This window comes from Dreissena polymorpha, chromosome 8, assembly GCF_020536995.1.
Source record: "Dreissena polymorpha isolate Duluth1 chromosome 8, UMN_Dpol_1.0, whole genome shotgun sequence".
Classification (NCBI taxonomy): domain Eukaryota; kingdom Metazoa; phylum Mollusca; class Bivalvia; order Myida; family Dreissenidae; genus Dreissena; species Dreissena polymorpha.
Genome location: NC_068362.1, coordinates 82761835 through 82778940, shown reverse-complemented (window position 1 = coordinate 82778940; position 17106 = coordinate 82761835). Strand labels below are relative to the sequence as shown.

At 34.9% G+C, this 17106-nt stretch overlaps 1 protein-coding gene across 1 annotated transcript in view; it reads right to left on the bottom strand.

The window, feature by feature from the left end:
- LOC127840691 (uncharacterized) overlaps positions 1–17106 on the bottom strand; it is a 50087-nt gene that overhangs the window by 13389 nt on the left and 19592 nt on the right. Inside the window, exon 5 of the mRNA XM_052369105.1 lies at positions 15987–16204. Within this exon, the coding sequence (XP_052225065.1) occupies positions 15987–16204 (218 nt within the window). The remainder of the gene's footprint in view (positions 1–15986; positions 16205–17106) is intronic.

The window sequence follows — 17106 nt, the reverse complement described above, 5'->3', positions numbered from 1 at the left end:
CAGATTGTTTTTTTATATTATAACTTTCTCCTTCCATATTACAACTTTCCTTCTTTTGTTTCAAATGCCTTATTTTTTGTTTACTAAAAAATGATTACCACCCATCGTAAAGTTACAATCGTTCAAATAATATGTAAGAAAAAGAACTATACAAGGCTTGGTCTTTCGTTCCTATATATTTTCGGAACATGTAAATCAGTTGTTACTGTATATGCATACTTTGTATATAATATGATTGTTCTTTTTTAAAATAAAATATGTTTAAACTAATGAATATTTTGCACATGATTCTTGCAGTCCTTGAAAATCTAAAAACATATATGTTTAATTGTGTATTCCTCAATTGGAGTCTCAAGGAATAAGTCAAGTATGGCATCATGTTCGAGTGAACTACAAGTCCTAGATTATAAAGTGCATGGTTCCTTTTACATGTGAATTTGATTATAAAAGACGTGTGACAGAATGATGTCATTTTGTCATTTTGTGTCCTTTAACTCTAAAAATAATGATAAGCTATGCTTTAGTGATATGAGATTAAGACATCACATTTGGAATGGGCATCATATTGGTAATTTTCTCAAAATAAACTGTTCATGTCATGTTCTGAACGTATTTTTGTTATATAATGTCAATACTGAATGTACAATGAGCACTGTTCCATGACATTGTCATCATCAGTAAAGGTATGATTGATCCTTATGACTTTGTTTTTAAGCAGTGTTCATACACACATCGACAGTTTTTCCTTTTTTAGGATAAAAAAAAATCAAATTACGCATCCATAATAATGTATAATCAAAGTGCATATTCAATAGTTTTTACTAATTATGTGTCACGATTCATAAGTAAAACAGGTAAAACAGCATATGAGATACTTTTTGAAAAGCATTATTACAAGATTGTTGTTTTATTCCAAAGTTCCACGGTGTGTTTAATTAAAAATCACATTGAACTGCGAAGTGAGCTTTATTTTGACATAATAGCAATATAAAATAAATTATTTCTACCGCAAGCAAACCATATTAAGTGTAATGCTCATACATAGGAATTAGTATGAGACCAAAGGTCCAGAAAAGATGCGTATTTGCGTAAAATACTAATGGAAAATTGCCAAATACGCATGAATTATACTTTTGATGAGTGAAAAAAATCTTCATAAAAATTGGCATACACATTTTGTGCAATTATCAGTTGGACCAACAGTGCCCCAATTCGGATTATTTGATCAGCCATTTCAAAATGCATGTTTATGTAAACAAGAGTTGATGTTCTTTATAATTAATACATGTTTTCTGCATTATGTATAAAAAATTTATAAAATACAAAATCAAAGACTTTTGCGGGAGTATTTTAAATCTCCTGCAAAAGTCTTTGATTTTGTATTTTACTCATCAGCTTAAAAAGTCATGAGTGAAGTACTCTTTTATCTTAAAAAAATATCTGGAGCTCTGCATGAGACACATACGCATTCAATGCACATTTAATACACTTGTTGTGTATTTTACTTTGATCTGTATTTTTGCAAAACGTGCTGAAATGCATCTAAAAATATTCTTATAACACACCTTAAATGCAAATGTATTTTTCAAAAAGGGAAATATACTTTTAACACACTTACGTGTATTAGTGAAGAATAAAAGGTTGAACAGAATGCATTTATTCTATTAAAGATTTCTTTCAGCGTTTTTCAAGTGTATTAAATGCGCATTTAAGAACAAAATACCGTTTTATTAAAGTGCATTAAATACACTTTTTGGAGAAGTTCACGATATATACCAGGTCGTCTATTAAAATACTTAAGTGGTACAGATAATCTCGCAACTTCTTTTGTACCAAATAACGTTCTGCACCCTGCCCTTTTATATTCTACCGTGCCATCTCTCTGGACGGGTATCACAGAAGTGTGTTTATAAGTGACTTGGCAGTACTTCTCACCAAATTGTATATGACCAAAGGCAAATTTGCAGTTTTCCTTTTTACCTCTAATCTGAACTGTGATCCTACACTTTCCCCTTACTTAACTTACATGTAATTCCCGAAATAAATTGCTCTTCAGAAAATCTTATTTGGATCCTTTAATCAACAGAATTTAGTCAGTGTTAATATTTTTTGGTGAAAAAACAACAATAACACTATCAACGCAAGTTCTCTACTGACTATGCTAAACATATTATAACCAACACGTCTCTAGTTGCTTAACGTCAAAGTTTTATATTATGGTTTTGAGTCAAAGCAAGCCTTGATGCGAGCACATGCAGTGTTTTGGCAAGGCTACACATTTGCAATTTTATCCCCCTTTTTAAAGTTCGAATACAAATTAGTCAAGTAGTGATTTATGTTTCACACACACACACACACACACACACACACACACACACACACATGGGAGAGAGCACGTCTAAATGCAAACAAAATCAAGGATAAACATTCAATTTCTCTTAGAGTAAACAGTACGAATCTAACGTCTGATTTATATAAATGTTTATATCGATGGTTTAATCAAATGTGGGCGCTATCATCTTAGCCAACTGATAACATAATTTGTTTATGAAAATAACGACACTGCGATCATGCATTTGATTTTCAAATAAATACAATAAATATAACATTTAATGTGAAACAGTGGTATGATTCTGGACTGTTGTTAATTTTTTTTGTCCTGTTTTACAGGCATATCCAAGTAAACAAACGTAGATGTAATCATTGTTTTCACACATATACACATTGTAAGATCAAGTGTGTATGTTTAGACTGAAATAAGTATTTAATTGATGATAAGTTAATTTATATATAAAACATTACTTTTCTTAATAGTTTATGTTCGCTCCAGTGTTTGATAAAGCTTGTAAAAAATCGTCGACTTACAATTAATACGATAAATGTATGATAACACAAATTGTTTAACATAGATATATGTAAAACCTTACCAATTTGCAGATATTTTCTCGATTTTGCTCTTAACTGTCTTTAAATATATTTTGAAGACATGCTTTTGTTAAATTGTCAAATTAAACAACATTAAAAATAAAAGCTTAATTATTTACATTTAAGAGTTTAGAAAAAACCCACACATGTGCGACCAATAGTATATGAACATTATTTATTGATTTCGTTCAAGTAAACTCAGCGACGGGATCAATTATTATATCATTTTTTTAGCTCCACTGGCCAAAGGCCAGCGGGGCTTATGTCATGGTCCTGTGTCCGTCGTGTGTGCGTCCGTGCGTCCGTGCGTTAACTTTTTCTTTAAACATCTTCTTCTATACTACTGGTCCAAATCTGATGAAATTTCTCAGGAATGTTCCTGTGGTGAACCTCTTTCAAATTTGTTCAAATTATGCCCCTGGGGTCAAATTTGACCCTGCCCCGGGGGGTCAAAAAATTGAAAATTTGCTTATATAAGGCCTATTTTGTGCAAACTTTATAAATCTTCATGTCCATAACCATTAGGCCTAGGGCTACCAAATTTGGTATGTAGTGGCATCTTATAGTCCTCTACCAAGTTTGTTCAACTTATGCCCCTGGGGTAAAATTTTACTCTGCCCCAGGGGGTCAAAACATTGAAAATTTGCTTATATAAGGCCTATTTGTGCAATTTTTAAAAATCTTCTCGTCCATAACCGTATGGCGTAGGGCTACCAAATTGGGGATGTAGTGACATCTGATTGTCCTCTACCAAGTTTGTTCAAATTATGCCCCTGGGGTCAAATTTGACCCTGCTTCGGGGGGTTAAAAAATTGAAAATTTGCTTATATAAGGCCTTTTTTGTGCAAACTTTAAAAATCTTCTTGTCCATAACCATTGGGCCTAGGGCTACCAAATTTGCCATGTAGTGACATCTTATAGTCCTCTACCAAGATTGTGCAAATTATGCCCCTGGGGTCAAATTTGACCCTGCCCCGGGGGGTTAAAAAATTGAAAATTTGCTTATATAAGGCCTATTTTGTGCAAACTTTAAAAGTCTTCTTGTCCATAACCATTGGGCCTAGGGCTACCAAATTTGCTATGTAGTGACATCTTATAGTCCTCTACCAAGTTTGTTCAAATTATGCCCCTGGGGTCAAATTTGACCCTGCCCCGGGGGTTTAAAAAATTGAAAATTTGCTTATATAAGGCCTATTTTGTGCAAACTTAAAAAATATTCTTGTCCATAACCATTGGGCCTAGGGTTACCAAATTTGGTATGTAGTGACATTTTATAGTCTTCTACCAAGTTTGTTCAAATTATGCCCCTGGGGTCAAATTTGATTCTGCCCCGGGGGGTCAAAAAATTGAACATTTGCTTATATAAGCCTATTTTGTGAAAACTTTAAAAATCTGTTTGTCCATAACCATTTGGCCAAGGGCTACCAAATTTGCTATGTAGTGACATCTTATAGTCCTCTACCAAGTTTGTTCAAATTATGCCCCTGGGGTCAAATTTGACCCTGCCCCGGGGGTTTAAAAAATTGAAAATTTGCTTATATAAGGCCTATTTTGTGCAAACTTAAAAAATATTCTTGTCCATAACCATTGGGCCTAGGGCTACCAAATTTGGTATGTAGTGACATCTTATAGTCTTCTACCAAGTTTGTTCAAATTATGCCCCTGGGGTCAAATTTGACCCTGCCCCGGGGGTCAAAAAATTGAAAATTTGCTTATATAAGGCCTATTTTGTGAAAACTTTAAAAAATATTCTCGTCCATAACCATTGGGCCTAGGGCTACCAAATTTGGTATGTAGTGACATCTAATAGTCCTCTACCAAGTTTGTTCAATTTATGCCCCTGGGGTCAAATTTGACCCTGCCCTGGGGGGTCAAAAAATCGAAAATTTGCTTATACAAGGCCTATTTTGTGCAAACTTTAAAACTCTTCTTGTCCATAACCGTATGGTATAGCGCTACCAAAATTGGTATGTAATGACATCTTATAGTCCTCTAACAAGTTTGTTCAAATTAAGTCCCTGGGATCAAATTTGACCGTTCCACAGGGGTCACGAAATTGAACATATGCTTATATTGGGCCAATTTTGTGCAAACTATAAAAATCTTCTTGTCCATAACCATTGGGCCTATTTCTACCAAATTCGGTAGGTAGTCTAATAGTTCTCTACTTAGTTTGTTCAAATTATGCCCCTAGGAACAAATTTGACCTTGCCCCAGGGGTCACAAAAATGAACATATGCTTAAATAAGGCCTATTTTGTGCAAACTTTAAAAATCTTCTTGTTCTTAATTATAGAGCCTAGGGCTACTAAATTTGGTATGTAGTGCTGTCTAATAGTCCTCTACCAAATTTGTTCAAATTATTCCCCTGGGCTCAAATTTGACCCGGCCCCGGGGGTCACAAAACTGAACATAAGATGTTTACCAGTGGAGATTACTGCGGCCGTTTGGCTGTGACCAACAACAACATCAACATCTTGTAAACATGAGATAAAACCCTGTCATTTAGTGCCATTTTAGGTCAGATGGTGACTGCTTACAAAGGCATTGAAGTAAGAACATGTGTTATGAATGTTTTTCTTATAAACTGAAAAAAGTCGGGTTTTATTTAAATATGTCGAAGTGACCATATATCCGGATGAAAATGTTTTGGATGACATGTTAATTTCATGTCTTTTTTGTAGTTTTAAAAAAACCAGTTTAATAATATATTATTGATTTTAAAAACACAACTTCCATGAACATAATTATTTCAAGAAAAGTCAATATATGATACTGCACGGTAAACTCAAACTTTGTATCCAAGAGAAGGTGTTGAAAGTAATGAAGTGCAATGTTCTTGTAAACTATACTATCGTATATGCTGCTTTTTAATAACGAATGATTCATTGTTCAATTTGTGAATCGTGACTCATGAATTGTTGATATGATTGTCAATTGCTCAAAAATCCATATATATTTCTGACCATTTTATAATTTTCTTAAAATAAGTTATGAATTGATCTTAGAAGTCAAATGTATTACTTAATTAAATACATTTATAAATATAAAGAAATAATCTTTAGATTATCATAATATTCTCAGGCCTGTTGGTCTGAGGGATGTGCGGGTTGATGAGCAATTTCGCCTGTTATCACAATTATTTCTACCCTACCTGATCATTTCCTTCATATTCCATTTTATTTCAATTGCCGTCTGCAACCTCTTTCAAATTGGGAAAGTCCAAAATGTGTTGTTTGGTAAAGGGTTAAGGCATTTTGATTCCTATGGGTCTTGTGAATCTGTTTCAAATCTAATGCGTAGATTTGATCTTCAGCATTTAAAAATATGTGAAATAGAAAGAACGACAATATCTTTTGGAGAGATAAATGTACCTACGTTATAAGCAAAGGACCTGTGCAACCATTCCCGGGCTTTAAGCGCCCAGTGGGACAAGGGATAGAAAGAGAAAGTCACATGCTTGAGTACATTTCAACCCATGCGCATTGCACGTTTTTTTTCGCAAAGAAAAAACAGTGGAGCGATACAGGGCCATCATGGCCCTCTTGTTTATAATCACTGACACACCCATTCGTAATGTAATAATACATACAAACGTTTTCTTCTTTAAATATTTCCAACCGAGTTTGGTAACATCATTAAAAACAATGCATATATTGTAAGAAATCATTAAAAATATTAAGAATTCGTCCAATATTTTTTAAAATTCAGATTAAAGTATTAATCAAAGAAAAGAAATTCAATAAGAATTTACCAATCAAATTACATCCGCGCTGTATATTCTAGTAATACATATTATTTTAATATTTGAAACACTCACCGTCTAATGAATCTAAAAATCCCCCGTGTACGTGGATATTTCGCCAATAGCACGTTGCATACCGACAGTTTGCTAGCTTTTAATCATTATCAGAATGAATTCAAAGTTTGTGATAGCAATTTTTACAAGATGTGCATATCCACAGTTAAAGATTGATTTTAGCAATCTATTGAGATTTAGATCTATCTTGTGCCAACACTGAAGTTTAAAACAAGTTACCTGCCATGTGTAATGTTTTCATGGTTTATTTAAGTTTGATTTATTGTGTGTGTCTGTGGCAACAATTAAGTGGATTTTAAATTGTGCATGAACCTAGCAGTGATGCAATTTATTATTCAATCAGATTTAGAAAAAGTTTGAATACAGTATGCATAATGCTAATCAGCAGGTATATTAAAGGTGGTGTAGTGCAGAGCAGTATTGCTTAATGGTTGACAATAGATAATGCCTTATACAATAATTGCTTTATATGAGTAGTATCATTTTTTATTAGTTTTAGAAGTTACATAAGTAATTTTAAACAAATATAGTATTTTTTAGAATACGGGTAGCATATGAAGTATGTACATGTAGATAACCCTTTAGAGAAGACACATTTGTTAATATAAATCTAAACAATTTTTTACAAGTTTAATTAAGAAAATGGGATGTTAAAAGACATTAACATTATTTAAGGAAGTAGTAAACATGGTTGTGGTATATTACATTTACATGTTAGTGTTATTATTGAGATTTTATATAAATTTTGTATTGTTACTGTAAATAGAACCTCATGTAGTACATATTTACATGTTGTAGGTATATATGCATGCAAGGTGGAGATATATTGATGGTGGCATTGAAGGAAAATAAAATAAAATATTTTGACAATTTTCAATACTTTTACATGGTTTCACATATTGACAATTTAATGGAAAACACACAGTAATAATCGAATTGTTCATAACATATACATAATTTGCATGTCATATATTGCATTAACACAGTATATTCATTATATATTTGGGGAAAAAAGGAAAAAAAGAGACACAATTTTAGTAATTGGTCACATAAATTAATAAGAAAAAAGCACCTTATAAATTATTTACAGTGTGTAAATAAGTTTGTACTATGGCTTAAGTATTATGTTTTTTTAATTACTTGTTTTGGCACATGATGTTATTTTATGGATAATTGTTTATTTATAAACAGAAATTTATTATAATTATATAAGAAGCTCTTTATGTAACATGTGACAACAAGTTTGAATACAGTTTAAGTTATATACAATAGGAATAACACACAATTTTGACAATTATCATAACATTTACATTATTTGCATGGCGTTCATTACAAGCATTGGAGTTAAGGTAATTACATTATTGTAGGTGAATAGGCAAATATTTGCATTATTGTAGGTTAATAGTAAGTGAGGATATGGTAGTATGAGTTTACTTAACATGGTTTCACATATTGACATTTTAATGGAAAAACACACAGTTATTATGAATTTGTTCATAATATAATCTTAATTTGCATGTCATATATTGCATTTACACAGTATATTCATAGTATATTTGAGAAAAAAAAGGCACTACATTTTAGTAATTGGTCACACAAATTCTTGAGAAGACAGCACTTTAAAAATTATTTACAGTATGTAAATAAGTTTGTACTAAGGCTATAGTATTATGTATTTTTAATTTCGACACATTAATGTTATTTTAATATCGATAGTTTTTATTGATAAACAGAAATTTGTTATAATTATATAAGAAGCTCTTTATGTAACATGTGACAACAAGTTTGAATACAGTTTTAGTTAAATTCATAAAAAATAACACACAATTTTGACAATTTTCATAGCATTTACAAATTTGCATGGCATTCGTTACATACATTGGAGTAAATAGTCAGTGAGGATATGGTAGCATGAGTTTACTTAACGTGGTTTCACATTTCGACATTTTAATGGAAAAACACCCAGTTATTATGGATTTGTTCATAACATATATATAAGTTGCATGTCATATATTGCATTTACACAGTATATTCATAATATATTTGAGTAATAAGGTAAAAAAGAGACAACATTTCAGTAATTGGTCACACAAATTAATGAGAAAACAGAACCTTATAAATTATTTACAGTATGTAAATAAGTTTGAACTATGGCCATAGTATTATATATTTTAATTTCTTGTTTTGACACATTGATGTTATTTTATGGATAATTTTTATTAATGAACATATAGTATAATTATATGAGAAGCTCTTTTATGTAACATTTGACGACAAGTTTGATTTCAGTTAAAGTTTGATATATCTAAGATTTATTAGATTTAATGAACATAGTGAGTTGAAAACAAAAGTTTGTTAGACAGCAACTTGAAATAATTGACCTCTGAATAGAACATGGACCCACTCTGTGTGACTTGGCAACATGTAGTCAATGTTATCTACTTGGGTTTGTATTCAAACATGCATAGGTGCTGGAGGCAGTTTATCCTTATGCTTTCTTTTTGGTTGGATACTCTGATGTATAGAGTCCCATCGAATGACCATGCGTCGGACACTGGACTCTGGGGGTCCTTTTTAATTGTCGGCATTGGTATGCTATTTGTCTCCGGATTGGTGTTAGCTGCTCATTTATGAAGATTTTGCTTTTGTTGAGTCCTAGCTCCTTTCTAGATTTCATGAAATTAGATTTTGCTTTGTAGTTGGTAAACTTGCAAATTATGTCTCTAGGTTTTCCGTTACGGCTGTTCTTTGGTCCATTCCTGTGAGACCTATAAATGTCGTTCATGTTGATAGAGCAACAATTGTCTTTCACAATCTTTAGGTTGATCTCATCAGTTGACTCATCCTGTATCTCATCAATGTTGCTGATCAAAATACAGTGCCGTCTACTATATTGATTATTATTGTCAACTTCTGCTTCAAGATCAGCCAATTTAGAACTTAGTTTTGAGATGGTGTTCTTCATCTCTGCAAGTTCATTTTGCAGTGGAGCTACCTGTTCTGCTACTGTAGAAGATACCATGGACTGAAGAGTTTGCACTATTCTCTGTATATCAAAGTCTGTAATGAATGAGGTTGGTTTGCCGTGTCCTTGAACAGGGGTTGACTGTAGAGAAGGCAGTATAGTGAAACTGACTGGGGTCTGAGGAAATGACCATAGTGTATAGTTATGGCCTAATTCAGGTGAACTCATGTTGTCTGTAGGGGCTCTGATCACCGTAATGTTTGCGTTTTAATTTGATGGATTGGACATCGGTGGCTCGACTAGGGGGGAAAAGTAATTTGTCGTGGGTATATCTAAATCAGCCCAACCACTACACGAGCTGTCAGTGTCTTACTCGGAAGTCTATTTGCTCTTTTTCTCTGCTTTCACAATTTTTTGCTTGCTTAGGGGAGATAACTTTTCTCTTCCTTGAATTTGGCCTTTTATTCCGTGTGTTAGAGCAATTGCTGTTGTTAGAAGCGGAGTGATTACCTGTGTCAGATATACATTTGCCAATCTGAATGGTCTGCTTTATAAATTCATTGAGGTTTTTAGTTGTTTTAGTGTTGAATCTACATTTTTTTTGCCAATTCAAAAAAATGCAAATGTTTAAACCGAAAGCGGAAAAACTTATCTACTTTGTACGTTTTCATGCCCTCGGACTATTCCCAATACATAAATTCATTTTAAAGGGACATATCAAGGGACATATCATTATTCAATTATTTTTTAAACTGATTAAGGAAGAAGCCAACTTTATGTTGTCACTGCCCGCGGTAAGAAGTATACATGGTGGTCGATAAGTTTCCCGCGTTGGTATTTAACAAGTTTACATATTGTTCTAAAACCATACTGAAATGTTCAGCAGACAAGAAATGTGTCTACACGACACGAATGCCCCCAACTGTAACTTTATCACAACATAAAAGCATAACATCATGCTGAATGTTTAAAACGCACTTAGTGACCACGTGACCTAGTTTTTGGCCCGGCATGGCCCATGCTCAAACTTGGCGTAGACATTATCTCGATACAACTTCTGACCAAGTTTGGGGAAGATCGGATGAAAACTACTTGAATTAGAGCGGACACCATGCTGAATGTTTGAAACGCTTTAAGAGACCCCGTGACCTAGTTTTTTGCCCGGCATGACCAAAGACCTATATATATCTATAGGTCTTTGGCTTGACCCATGTTCGAACTTGGCCTAGAGATTATCTAGATACAACTTCTGACCAAGTTTGGTGAAGATCGGATGAGAACTACTTGAAATAGAGAGCGGATACGAAAAGTGTGACGGACAGACTGACCGACCGACCGACCGACGGACAGTGAGAAAACTATATGCCGCCCGTTTGGAGCATAAAAACGTGTACAGTGATTTCATTTCTTATTCCAATTATGCAACCACAACCGGTTCTGTGATAAAGAAACAATAGGATTTCTCTCCTTGGGAAATGTCCGAATTTGGTAGTGAAGTATTATTTGGTATGACTTGGAGACCATATGTCTGCAAAAGCGCAGATAAAACATGAAGATAAAAGGGCACGTATAATCATTTAATAACATGTACAATTATAAACAATACATATTTTGTGAGGTTGGAAAAACTTTGCAAATATCTCTTCATAGCTACATGTATAACCATATAACCACCACGACTTTAAATAGCGCTCACATACCGTGACAAATTTGTTTTATCGCTAGTGTGTACCGGTCAGTGTGGTCAGCAGGGCGAAACACCCATCTTCAATACATTTTAAACAATCGTGATTGCGTTATAATGGGAATAGACATTACACAGTATAGCATACTTTATCCAACCTTGCGAAAGTGCACAACGGTGATGTAACAATGAGCATTATAACCCGTGTACCCAACGTTCTGATGTTCACTTCAGGACATTTATATGTTTACTATTTGTTTTAGGACTTTGTGTCTAAGCGCAATGTATACATATTGTCAATAATCAAGCCCTGAACCCAAATTAACCGCAGACCCAAACTAATTTGTATACCCCCTTTATATATTGTACAAGTGATGTACTTTTAGTTGCGGACCTGTTGAATATGCTTGCTTATACCAATGTTTCCACCAACGAATGTTGTCATTAGCAAGCGATGTGGAACTAAACCCAGAGCCAACAAATGGTGCGTCCCATGGTGAGAATGCAGACTACCTTTACCTTATAGCTTTTACACAGGGCCATATATGAATCCAGATACACAATATAATGTGAATGCAATTGCGGCATACAATAAACACACCAATGACATCATTGTATTAATAGGGGCTGAAATTCAGGCCATGCGACACGATATGCAGTAGGTAACGCAGGAGTTAAACGACATGAACAGTAAACTCAACACTATCGAAACATGACAACATTCCATGGGTAAACACATTGAATCTTTGGATATTAAATTTGATGATATTGATATTAAGCATCAAAACATTCGTACCGAGTTCGATGAAGAAGTTCATTTATCCCACTTTTACAGCGAATTCGGTTGATTAAAGCCCCGTTCATCTATAATCAACGGCACGAAATGACGTCATCAACTGCCGAATCGGGATTACTTTTTTCCCACGCACCTTGTCACCTGTATTTGCCAAGTGCATCAATAATAAAAACAATCTCAACTCTTGTCAATTTTAATGACGTTAAAACAAATAAAAGTAGTAAAACAACGTGTTTGTTGTCATTAATTTGTCATTAAACCTCTAGTATTAGGTAAATTTAACACTATGTTGCAAATAGGTTCTGTTGATGTTGCTCCCCTTTGACGGAGTCAGTTCGAGTTGCTCTCCTTTGACCGTAGAAAACAATCGTCTGCGAAATTGTAACACCTCAAAATGTCAGACGAATTTAGCTCAACAAATTTCTCATTAATTTTGGATGAATTGAATGATGGAAATGAGCAACAAGCAACTGAAACAATGGAATTAAAACTAAGCCAGTTCCAGGAACAATATGGGTTTGATTCATCTAATATGTTTACAAATGAGATTGAATTGACAACTGAGAATGAAACCATCCCCAGTGCTAACATCCAGTAGCAATGTCATTCCCCCAACTTAAAATCATATTCCAGACATGTCTGACAATAGAGAGTTCTTAGATGTTTACCTCATTGATGTCGGTGATTGCTTTGTCCAAAATGAAAATAAAAAGACTTTAGCGAAGACCTTGTCTTACATAAACAAATTTAAAAGGTTTCTGATGTCAAAAGCTGAAAGAAAAGAAAAAGTGTAGTCTGTACGAAACTATTACGCTGGCGACATAAATTTTCAATTAATAAATAAATGTCGACTAGTAACATTAAACAGTAAAACTGTTAGCCTACGAAAGATAGAATATTAAACAAGAGCTGTGTTTGTGAAACACAATGCCCCCTACTGCGACGCTTTAAAGCCATATATTTGACCTTTGACCTTTAAGGATTACCTTTACCTTTTTCCACTCAAAATATGCAGCTCCATGAGATACAGATGCATGCCAAATATCAAGTTGCTATCTTCAATATTGCAAAGTTATCGCAAAACCTTAACCAAGGTTAAAGTTTTGGGACAGACAGACAGACAGACAGACAGACAGACAGACAGACAGACAGACAGACAGACAGACAGACAGACAGACAGACAGACAGGCCAAAAACAATATACCCCCGATCATTTGAATCGGGGGCATAAACAAATAAATTAGAATTAAAAAACATAGTCGAAAAGTTAAATTAAACAGTATAAGAAATATACATCACCGATTTAGGGTCAGGGAAACCGTCCTAGGGAGGCCCATCCGCTGAGTGATACCGACATCGATCTGCTCTGAGAGAAGGGGATTCTAGCCACCGAGTCTCCGAAGGCCTTGTTAAATACAATCTGGTTGAACAACCACCTTCACTTCGGCTTGCGAGGAACCACAGAGCAATACAATTTGCGGTAAGAAACCTTTTTAACACACACACACAAACACACAAAATATGTATCAATTTGTCTCACTATTTTGCACCCCATTTCACAAAGTACATCCGATTCAATCAAAATGCTTTCTTTTATTGTTGGTCATATCCGACGTAAAAAAAAGATGATTGTATCTTGTTAGGTGGGGAGACGTTCGCCTCCATGCAGACTCGAATGGTGTGGAGTAACTCGAGTTAAACGAGCGCCAAACGAAAACGCGCACAGGAGAGAACATCGCTGACATAAGAAAAGTGTCTCCCAAGATGTTCGGCACTTCTGGACAAAAAAATCCTGTGTTAATTTACAAGCTGTACTCGGATATGCGTACATCTGCATTTTTCTTCAGATCAGCACCCTTTCTACGTGGCAATACGCACAATTGACCCTGCATCCCAGTGGTTCTTGCGTCAAGAATTGGGTGTCAACAAGTTAGGTCAGATGCTGAAGGCCATGGCAAAAGACGCCGGCTTTCCCGAGCACAAGAGAATAACGAACCACTCAGTTCGCAAATTCCTGGTCCAAAAACTCTCAAATGCAAACATTCCACCCACTGAAATCATGGCATTACAGGCCACAAAAATGTCCAGTGCATTACCAATTATTCCACCATATATGTTGAACAGCAGCAAAAGTGTTCCAACAGTCTTGCCCAGTCAAGTAAATGCAACATCCCAACAGCTTCCTCTTGTTCACATTCGTGCACTGAAACTATGGCCGAAATGCAGCCTAGACAACCACTGTCTACCGTTGAACAAATTGATCTTGATAATCGCCCCTCCCAGTCACTTCACCAGCAAATGTCTTTCTCTCGTTCGAACAACTTCACCGTCTATCATCACCACCGGAAATAGATGACCAGCGAAGCGAAAGTAAACATCACGCAAGAGGTAGTGCTCGTGAAAAGAATAAGTTGTACTATTTTTATCGCGAACGTTTTCCAAAAAATGTGTGATTAATTAATAGAGGTCATATCAAACTTCTATCGTAAATTCAGGGACAATCACTGGGCCAGATGATTGTTTGTGCACACAATTAATATTTTTTAGTCTACGCTTTCGACCTTTCTCGGTAATTTTGATGTTTCATTGGTATGTTTTTCAATGTGTAAGCATAATATAAACGACAGTGCTGACTTTAAATACCTCATGGCATTTAATGAAAATGAATTTCATTGGGGTAACTTGACATAGAAGACAACTAAGTATGCCGGTTTGTAGCACAGCTTTGAAATATTATTATAATCTATTGGAAATATGAAAACAAATAAAACATATATTTTACATGCAATTCATTTAAGTCGGTCTTTATGCTGCTGGCATAACGATATGTATTACGTTTAAATTGAGAAGCTCCACTTACGTCATTTTGCAGAAGGTACTGAACTTCAGAATGGTCGATAACGACAACTGTCTATACGATAAAACTCTTTGACATTAATGTATAAAGTTAGAAAAGTGTTTGTTATTTACTTGAAAACACGATTATTTTATAGATTTATTTCTATTTAGTCTCAAATCTATAGAATTTAACACTTTCATAAAACGGTAAATGTGTGAATGGAAAAAAGAAAAGCGCCCCGTCCTAAACCGCGTTTTTTAAATGTGTGAATACATATGATAACACAAACACTTCATTTTATGTAGAATTTATTTAATACATTTAAAACATACTATTTTCTACCACACACATTAAAGAAGCAGCTTTAAGTCTTGCAGAATAATAAGAAAGGCAGTGTTAATCCATAGTTTAATCGTCAGGTAAACGTTTAACCAAACTATAAACAGTACATGTTCTGACGGAAAAAAAAATCAAAAGACATGTCACTACGTATTGTTCATCTTCTTTGCTTAATTCTGTTTCGCGTTCTTCGTAGTTTCTGCGCGACCTATTTCCCCGTCTATTACTGACCGTCCTGTCCGCCGATATCGCTAACTCATCCCAGTAATCCTGCCAGGTAAACGTCGTTTCGTCGTCGTCTAGAACAATGTTTTCGTCATCAAAGTCATCACTACATTCTTATTTTACGTGCTGCTAAAACCCCTCCGGTCCCAAGATTTCGCTTTTAAAACATATCCGAAAACGTCATCTGCGTTTTGCTCTCCCGTCTTTATTTCATGCTTTAATTTCCATTCTTCACCTTCATCCTTTGCATATTGTCGAGCATTTTTCTGTGCTTTAATGTTTCTTTTGATTTTCTCTATTTAAAGCCTCATAAACTCTTTCCTTTTCTGCTCCTCAATTGAACTTTCCTCATCCTTTCTCCTGTGTTTTTGTTAGTAAAACCATGCTCATTTACTTTCTCCCTCCCAGTAACATCGCAATTGTTTTCCTCATCATCATCCTCTACATTTACACACTCTATAACGCCGTTGTTGTCACATTCAATCACTGCATCCCTTTCATCGTTGTCTTCATTTTCATGTTCTTCTATATCCACATGTTCTTCGCTGTTTTCATTTTCGTCCACCTCTTTATCAACAGATTCGTCATCATCACGCTTCTCTTCAGGTGTCCCTATTTGTGTTTCTATATATGCAATTTGATTTTCATAAATTTTCCCTCCCCTTATTATCGTGCAAGTCATCATCGGCTCTACAAAACGTCCTATTTATACTCGTCGAGAAAGTACCTATATATGCGCCCTTTCCTGTTGGAGAACGCCTAAAGGGAAAAGAGCATACACCACATGCCATTAGTATTGATACAGTTCCTGTACTGCCACTATACAGGCTAAAAATATACACATATGTTACTTAAAGATGTGAACGGAACACATATTAAGTATAAAATGTATATCCGTTCTTATACTTAAACCTGGTTCTCTTAAAGCACATGCGTCCTAGATTTATTTATTTCTATCTACAATATTTGTGCCATACATCGTAGCCTACGGAATACCGTTAGATCCATCGTGGTTTGACATTAAAATCCAGAGGGCGACAATGCGATAGTGCGATAGCACGATGGCGACAATGCGATAGTACAATGGCGACAATGCGATAGTACGCTGGCGACAATGTGACAACGCGATAGTACGATGGCGACAATGCGATATTACGATGGCGACAATTCGACAACGCGATAGTACGATGGCGATAATGCGATAATTATATCGTACTTTTGCAATCATATCATCGCATTGTCGCCATCGTACTATCGCATGGTCGCCATCGTACTATCGCGTTGTCGTACTTTTGTCATCGTATTATCGCATTGTTGCCATCGTACTATCGCACTGTCGCCATCGTATTGTCGCACTGTCGACATTTTATTATCGCACTATCGCATTGTCGCCATCGTACTATCGCACTGTCGCCATCGTATTGTTGCACTGTCGTCATCGTATTATCGCACTATCGAATTGTCGCCATCGTACTATCGCACTGTTGCCATCGTATTGTCGCACTGTCGACACT